This window comes from Montipora foliosa, chromosome 1 (genome assembly GCF_036669935.1).
Source record: "Montipora foliosa isolate CH-2021 chromosome 1, ASM3666993v2, whole genome shotgun sequence".
In the NCBI taxonomy this organism is placed as follows: Eukaryota; Metazoa; Cnidaria; class Anthozoa; order Scleractinia; family Acroporidae; genus Montipora; species Montipora foliosa.
Window position 1 is genome coordinate 22,434,306 of NC_090869.1, and position 8,968 is coordinate 22,443,273.

Sequence of the window (8,968 nt, forward strand, 5' to 3'; positions counted from 1 at the left end):
CGAAAAGACGTCTGGGATACTATTCACTTTTCCTGTGTCTCTACCCTATTGGGACCCTCCTAAGTGGAAACTTGACCTACCTTAAGAAATTTAAAAGAGAAATTTGACCTTCCTTCCTTCGCAGAAGAATACAAGTCATTGAATTTGGGGGGTTTCTCATTTGAAACGTCCTAGATTGTTGCGGTAGATTGAGCGCTGCCAAGAGCCCGGGCTCTTGGCGCTGGCTGCATGGAGACGAGGATTTAACTAACAAGTTCTTTGGACAAACGTTTACTCCAGTTATGGTTTTCAAATTCCACTCAGTGATCGAGGATTTTAATGTTGTCGTCGGAATTATGATGCAGGGTTTTGGACGCAACACGTCGTAACACATCGATCGTTTGGAGAACTAGGAAAACCCTTCTCGATATTCATCCGCTTTCGTCAATACACCTTTTTAGCTTAAGACAATTGACGTCAAAAGGTTTCCGAGAGCTTATTGTGTGAAGAGGTCATACATGAGATTGACTCGACGAGATATTTAAACAGGCTTCTTCTTGCGTTGAATGAAACCCCTTGCCCTCAGTTGCCCTTTCTAGAGAAATCTCTATGGGATCATGCACGCACTTACTAAGGGAACCTTTCGACATGTATTGTGAAGAAGCGGTAGTTCAAACAGAGGCTAAAATTTATGTAAGTAAGTAGGTAAGTAACCAAGTGAAACCTTTATTTAAGTGTGAATGTGTTTAGCCCTGATGGACTTATTGGGGACACCACCATTTAATACGGAACTCTATAGATTTTTATCTTCGTAATGATAACTAAATATTAAATTGGCAGCCAGGTTTTCCATAACTTGACAAGTCCGGAAACATTTAATCTCACGATTATTGAGTTTATTCACAAAAAAAAGTAAAAAAATTGGCAAGCGAGGAAGCCGATAAAACAATGAAATAATAGTAATAATAAAGCGAACATGAGGCGAATCGGTGTGAAGGTGAGGTTGAAAGTTATCCAGAAAACAGCATTGTTGGGGACAGCAAAGATACTAATTAAGGAAAGTACTATCCCTGTAAGAAGAAGGAAAAGAGAGACCTGGGACCTGTGGTGACTTGTTGTAAGACTATAAACACCAGGCTGAACATCCTGCCTGAGTCTACAAGTAATAATAATAATAATAATGATGATGATGATGATGATGATGATGATAATAATAATAATAATAATTATTATTATTATTGTTATTGTTTATCGTTATTTATCATTCTTATTACTAAGTAAAGCATGGCTTCTGATACACCCTAGATCCCATAGGAATTGAAACTCCGAGGGAAAGTGGAGAGAAGTGCCGCGCAGAGTAATTGGAACAAGTTGTCGACGTCACCAGCAGGATCCGATGGACCTCTTTAAAAACCGCTCATTGCAAAGTGCTGAGTCCCTCAATATGGTCAAATTATTTCTTTCGGGGGAAAACGTGAAATCATTCTCATGAAGCAGTTTCGTATTGAACCAACAGACGTGAAACATGTCTTAATGTTAAAGAAATTTGCATTATTTCTCTGATTAAAAAATCGTGAAGTGGGGTCAGGTGGTCCGGAAACTGAGCTTTGAGCGGATTTCCCTTGAATCTACCGCAGCGAAGCATGACTGAGGTGCGGCAATATGCGATAAAGCAAATATTTAGACATTAAACACATTATATAGAATCTCCTGAGAAAGAGTTTAAGGTATTTAATAAATGCTTGATACGAGAGTGAGCAAAAATTTCGTTACCTAATTGGTCGAGAAATGATAAAAGAACGTATTCAGTTGTTTTTATACATACTGAATAAAACGCTTTCCGGCACTAATTGAAGCTTACACCTTGAGCACAGTAAGTGATTAATTAATTTAGCCTTTTTATAAGCCATTAGGGCGGGCTCAAATTGTGGCATGCAGATAAAACCTTCGTCCTATTTGTTTCTGTTCAAGAACATGAGATATGCTAACCTTGTGAATGTCAAGAGGCTCTGTTTCATTTTAATTATGGCTTCCTTTTTGTCTTGAAACTTCGCTCGAAAATGATCTCCAAATTATCGTTTAATTAAGTCAATTAAAGCAAATGTTCTTGAAGCCGCTTTGGGGGACCGCCGAACGAACAAAACCCTTGTCTCGTGTCAACAGAAGGAAGCGCTATGTCACCAGTTGGTAGCGACGTAATTTGGGACCTGACATGGAGTGTCCGTTGAACAGGGATAAAGATTGAGTTCACGAAGTGAGAAATTTGCGAGAAATAAGCTCCAAATTGTCTGCATTCAAGCAACACTTTTGTTTATCCCATTTCCGGTGTTTATGGAACTGTTAATTACTTGCACAAAGAAGAGATCGAAGAGCATGCCAGTGTGCAGTCATGCTATTATAAGTTGAGTGATGGGGGCGTGACATGCTTCTTATCCAATCAATTTACTCCGTGCTTTGTAGGTTCACGATGCCAGTGCTCTTAGTCACTTGTTATCAGACTTTAAGCCAGAGTGGTAACAATGCCGCAACTCTCGCTTCTCGTTCTAGGATTGACCCTGCTATGTATCCCTTTTCATTCCCCAGGTATTTCGCTAGCGTCCAAAAACTCCAAGTAAGTGGAGCAAATTCATATGCCATCTTAGATTAAACACGTTCATATGCGGCCGGTGTGCCTGATGAAATTTTGATGAGGTTATCTGTCGTGCACTGATTTGTTTATAATTTTTATTAACCTTGTACAATTTTGTTCCAGTTTCTCTGTTAGGGAACATAAGGACGCAAGACTTACGTTGAAGCCGGTGCGTGGTCATCTTATGCTGTCCTCTGGAAGGATCAAACTCGGAGAGGTGTATTTGTCGGGAATTCCTTCTCTGCGAGGAGAAAGGGTAGGCAAAATATTCCTAGTATCTTTATGACACTTTGGAGATCAATTATGCTCCTATAAAAGAACAAAAAACCCGTGTGATGATTTTCGTCTCGTTGTTTACCTTGAACACTCGGAATACATCTAGTTCGTCAATAAAATGGAGTTACTGATTACAGCACTCATTCAAGGGCTTCGTGATATGACTGTAAGCCGATATCAGCAAATGGCTATGTTTACGTTTACCACTGCAGACGAACTCTTGTTTACTTCCTATTTCGCCAACATAACTAATCATACTTAGAGCACCATTGGAACGAATCCACCGTTCCATGTTCCTTGAAAGCTGACGATCGTGTTAGGAAAGGTGGCATAATAGGGCAAAGCTGGAAGGCCACTTCAGGCCATTTCCTCCTATTCTATTTATTGTTATTCAAGTGTGAGCAAAATGACAAGTATTTTTCAGGGTACGTGAAGCACGGTACCTACACGCAGATTAACATGTAGTCAGTTCGGGGCAATCCTATGCTGTTAGCAAGTTTAGGTAGTTTGAGAGGCCTCGTCTATCATCAATTTTCAGTACTGTTTATTTTCTTTTCTCAGGGTGAAAGGGGACCACAAGGAGACAAAGGAAGTCAAGGCCCCAAGGTACAAAAGCTTAAGCTTAACTATGTGCCGTCAATTTGCTCGCGTTTATTTTGTACGGGGCTTAGTGAATATTGCCAGGCTTGATCTTGTTGAGTTGTTGGAAAACTCAATGTAAGGCCTGCGACGATGAAGAGGAAGAAATAGGATTTGCTCTGAGCAAAGTAGTAGCAACTACTGTCGGCAAGTAACGAGCCTTCAACTGTATCACTTACAACTTCCTCATAGTTCTTGGAGTCGACCTGCGTCTTCAGCAATTTGGGGCGAGACAGTAAAAGTTTCGTAGTGCTTTATTTGTTATTATTATTGAAGCTCTCGAAAGTGGCTAAGTGTTGTAGAGCAGTCCTGTTTCATCCACTTTAGCGCTATCTCACGGAGGTCGTTCCACTGCTGCATGGCATAAAACGTCAGATTCCTGATATCGCAAACCTTAAATTGATCTTTTGCAGGCTTCGCGTGCAGTGCAACTAGATTGTTCTGAAATAAGCCACGATACGAATCACTATAAGAGGTTTTTGAGAGAACTATCGGCTCTTAGGCAGCTAATAGTATTGCAAGTAATTCTGACCAAAGCGGTCAATAGCAAATAGCGGGTGGAATGTCCCTCTTACGTAATCTAGGATTTCAGCCTACGGAGTATAAGACAGGTAACCACAGTTTTCGCTGTTCATAAATTTGAAAGTCTCTGAATAAAGAAGCGTGAAACGATCTTAATTTTTTTCTTGCTAAGGTCTAAGTATTTGGCCATAAGTGGAAAGTCCTCAAGTTACGTCAATTGAGGGTAGATGGAAGGCTGTCATCGTCAGGACTCTGCGTGGTGTATGACAAAAGAAAATCACATTTTGACTAGAGATATATTGCACTGACCCAACGGAAATCTACGCGGGGCGTTCATAGTGTATTCGTTATTGCAAATCTTGAGAAAAAAGACTTTTGGGGGGCAACAACCACGTAAAATACAGTGTGTGTGTGTGTGTGTGTGCAAGGTTTCGATGTTTCAACATTCTTCATATTATGGAGTAACTGCGCATACCATCATATGCAGAATTAAGTGGAGAAGCTCTATCCTGCATTTGTGGATTAGCGATACAACTGGGCTAGAGAGTCGGCGTTATCGCGTCAGTTTTCAGCTTTTCATACATTCATAATTCAATTAATCTGAGGAGGATACTTTAGCGGCCAATTTTTCAAATGTGTTGCAAATTATGAATTTAAACTAATATTGGATATCGTTAAAACTGTCAACAGAGAAATGCTTGGACCGCTGTACGCATGACCCTCGCCATTTACTTGATAGCGAAATCAGTTTCTTCATGTTCAAAAATATGGCGGATTATAGAGTAAATCGGTTTACTACAAGCTTAAACTCAAGTTTTGATGTCACTGACACACAAGATGGTCTAGAACTGAGCCGGCGAACTATCTGGCTGTTACGAAAGCAAGCAATCAATCCTGATGAGGATTAAGCTGCTTTTGCTCCACTGATACCTTGCGCAATTGCAACTATTGCAAAGTTCATTATATAACGAATTGTCCTTTATTTTTTTAAAAGAACTCAAAGCAACAATCATTTAAGGGAAATGCGCATAAAAATGGGAAACCTTGGTCTTGAAAATTTGAGCACGGTTTTATTTGGATGTCGTACACATACTCTGAGAATAAACAACTTGTTTGTGGCTAACAGAGCTCTCTTGTTTTGAGGAAAGAAAACAACCGCAATCAGAAATGGCGCATTTCCGCTCGTTGATCTCAGGCACATTTCTGCTCGTTGCTCTCAAGCGCATTTCCGGTGTAATTTCACCTTTTTCTGACGTTGCTGACCCTGTTGAAGATTGTCTTTCAAATCCTGTACTCTTGAATTTGTAGAGTACCTTCTCTTCTGAAATTACTCTTCCGGATTACTCTGCTCCGAGGGGGTTTTCTCCGGGTTCTCCGGTTTTCCTCTCCCCTCAAAAACCAACATATCCAGGAGCCCATCTGGAGCGTGCAACTTCCATACAGCGTCTGTGAAACGGCGTTTTCACAGGTAGGTTTATTTTTAGACTACCCCTTCCCGCGAATTAGGCCAAAAAACAAAGGCAGTTCCGATTCGGTGACCCTATGACGTCAGCTTAATTTCTTGTAATTGGTCATCGGGCTCCTGTGGGAGTCTCATTCGCGGGAAATTCAATCTAAAAATAAATCGGTCTGTGAAAACGCCGTTGCACGAACACAGTAGAGTTGTAGGCTCCGGGTCATGGGTTCCTGACATATCTAAATTCCAATTCAATTGGATGCAGGACCCCTCTCAAAACTACTTTCGTTTGAGTGGAGCTTCCTTCGTAAAATTTACGGTTACTGTTCTTGGCGGGTTACCCTCCGGCTAACCTAGGTAAGAAGACCGTGAAAACATGGCGGCGCGAAATCATACACTATCCTACTGGGGAATTGTTTCGTCGATACCAATAACACCTGCTGAACGGAATGGCAGTGAATCCGAAAAGATCAATGTAACGGCTGAGCAAGTGATAAAAAAAGTTAAAATTGCCGCCGAAACGTTTCTTTTGTCCGCCATCTTGTTTGTTGAGCTTCGCGAGCCCAATGGCCATCCCGCTTAGCACAACGTTTCATACGTTTCTGTTGAAGTCGCAGTCAAGCATTTACATGCTAGACTGGGTGACCCGCCTTCCCGGGCACCATGTCTACTTGCCCGAGGTACCCTTCTATGGAGGGCTATTTTTTTGTCATGTAGTTTACCATGTAAATGGTTCGTGCCGGGTTACCCTGTCTAACCGAGGTGAAGAAGACCGCGAAAACATGGCGGCGCGAAATTATACACCATCCTGGGGAATTGTGTCATCTTTATCGCTCACCAATAACATCTTCTGAACGGAATGTCAGTGAATCTGAAGAGACCAAGTAACGACGGAACAAGTGATGAACAAGTTAAACTTGCGGGCAAAACTTTTCTTGTTTGTTGTGCTTATCGACCACTCAATGGAAAGCCCAGTGATCTTATCCCGCTTAGGCGTGTTGCAAGTAAAGGCGGGCTATTGTTTTAACTCTCCGAGCCGGGTAATTCGGTCAGCCGGGGCTCTCTCCCTCCATATAACCAGGCTTTTAGCCGGAGCTCTCTCCCTCCACATAACCAGGCCTTTAGACAAGTTTTCATTTGGGATAGTCAATCCCAAGGGTACTAATTAATTACGTAATGTTTATGATTTGCTGGAAATGTGTGGTTTCGCGGGAACATCAATTTGACCATTGCATGGGTTCGTGATTTTGTAAGGTTATTCGGGTGGTAATTTTACATTGGAAAGCAGTTATTCCTCAAATCCTGTCCTCTTGAATTTGTAGATTACCTTCTCCTCTGAAATGAAAGCATTAAGTAAAATCTGTAATGATCTATTTGTATATCTAACTGTGTTATTTTATAACAATCAATACAGTCGAAGCACAGCTTCTGCAAAATTAGTACAATCATAAACGACCTTGCTGTCTTTACAATCGATCATTTGTCGGTGTCAAGGAAGTTTTGAGTTTGATAAAAAGTTACAAGGTTATTATTCGATCTTCCAGGGTGAAAAAGGGGACAGCTGTACAGATGAACACAAGAGCGTTGGGCTTGCATCACCCCTGCGCACATCTAACTTGGTAACTTGTAGTGCACGGCTTGAAGGTGAAGTTAGGTATGACACGAAATCCAGGACGCTAAATATCTGTAGCAGGAAGCAGTGGTTACAATTGCAGACTGTCCCTCCAGGAGAGATTAACAATTCACCTCCCAGAAAGTCCTGCTTCGAAATATTGTTCAGTGGAGAGAGCCGGGGAAATGGTATGTACTGGATAAACCCAGTTGGTAAGGACAACACACGCAATGCGTTTCGTGCTTACTGTGATATGACCACAGCGGGAGGAGGCTGGACTCTGGTTGCTAAGGTAACCGATGACTACAGTTGGGTGTGTCCTGACCGTGATGGGGGCATGTGCTTAGGCTCGAAGACCAATCCTCTGCATGGCAATCTGTTCCACGACATTCATCTGAGAGACACGATTGATTTGTCCATCAAAAAGGATGCTGATGCCGGAGTCCATTTAAACAACACTCTCATTCGGTTGCTCTTCTTATCTGGCCGTCAGTCTGTTCGCTTTACCTTTGTTGGCACAGCCAATGATTGGACGCCGTCGGAAGACGCCTACGCCACCTTCAACCCTAGCAAAAATAATTCAGTGTTCGTGGATCATGAGTGGGGCCAGTACAATTTGGACAAAGTGGATTATACTTGGAATATCATCAAACACACTCGTGAAGACAAGACATTCACTGGGAGGATCATCTGTTGGGGAAACAAAGTGACACACTCATACCGCTTTTATGACCACGGTCTTCACGTGGGCGCACCTGCGGCGTCAAACAAACCATGTCTACTTGATAATAATCAAAATGAAGTCATGCTCAAGAGTCACTATGCGACAGTACAAGACACTCCTCTCAAAGCACGCTGGGATATGGCTCAGTTTGGCTTCCTCGGGGCTCGCTATATTCAGGTGCCGAACAAGCGCATTGCGATATGGGTACGATGAAGGCATCATATGCCCACTGGTTTCCCTTTGCGTCGTTTGTTCCTCGTCCTTTTTTGTTGCCTTTGTGCTATCACTCACTTCATGACAAGAGCCATTACTCTAACGAATAGGCCTTAGGCATGATTACGTCATATGCTCAAAAATTCACCACCAAGCCTCGTTTGCACAAAATTATATACATCATCTGGTCATGAGATACTGTCCGCCCGCGGGTTTTCTTTACAAGTTTGTTTATTTGGGATTCAGCTCAAGCTAAAATGTAGAAGTTTGATTTTCGAATTCGAGGCTTGGTTGTGAAATCAGCTAGTCAGACGTCATCACAGATAAGGGCTATTACAACAATCAGCCCTAGAACGCAAAAATGTTGGAACATATTGCCTACTCCTCATATTTATCCAGTAACGTCCTGATCTTTAAGGTAAACAAAAACGCTGCGCATGCTGTATTGTAATCTGTGCATATCTTATAGTGTTCATAATCATTTTTAATAGTTGAATGTAATTAAAGATAAAGTTACATGCCCTCTCCCCCTCGCTCTACAATAATGACCATTTATACCAACCAAAATTGGGAGGCGCGGTGGTGTACTCGACTCCGGATCGAGTGGTCCGGGTTCGGGGCCTGGCCGGGGACATTGTGTTGTGTTCCTGGGCAAGACACTTTACCCTCACGGTGCCTCTCTCCACCCAGGTGTATAAATGGGTACCGGTGAATTTAATGCTGGGGGTAACCCTGCGATGGACTAGCATCCCATCCAGGGGGGAGTAGAAATACTCCTAGTCGCTTCATGCTGCAGAAACCGGCGATAAGCACCGGCCTGATGGGCCTTCTAGGCTCGTAGCAGACTTTACCTTATACTAACCAAAATTTGTAAACTTCGTGCAAAATTAGCTGGCTGGGGGGACAAAGTAACATGGC

At 42.3% G+C, this 8,968-nt stretch overlaps 1 protein-coding gene across 3 annotated transcripts; it reads left to right on the forward strand.

Moving 5' to 3' along the window:
- The first annotated feature begins 544 nt into the window (after nucleotides 1-544).
- LOC137993500 (collagen alpha-2(XI) chain-like) lies at nucleotides 545-8,571 on the forward strand. 3 transcript variants are annotated; one of them, XM_068839417.1, is made up of 5 exons: nucleotides 668-684; nucleotides 2,563-2,590; nucleotides 2,732-2,864; nucleotides 3,446-3,490; nucleotides 7,046-8,571. In XM_068839417.1, the coding sequence occupies exons 3-5, from the start codon at nucleotides 2,793-2,795 to the stop codon at nucleotides 8,048-8,050; spliced, it is 1,122 nt and encodes a 373-aa protein (XP_068695518.1). In that variant the 5' UTR covers nucleotides 668-684; nucleotides 2,563-2,590; nucleotides 2,732-2,792; the 3' UTR covers nucleotides 8,051-8,571. The 3 variants fall into 3 exon arrangements, with proteins under 3 accessions (XP_068695525.1, XP_068695518.1, XP_068695511.1); XM_068839424.1 differs by lacking the exon at nucleotides 2,563-2,590 and having other exon boundaries at nucleotides 545-684; XM_068839410.1 differs by lacking the exon at nucleotides 668-684 and having other exon boundaries at nucleotides 2,440-2,590.
- The last annotated feature ends 397 nt before the right edge of the window (nucleotides 8,572-8,968 follow it).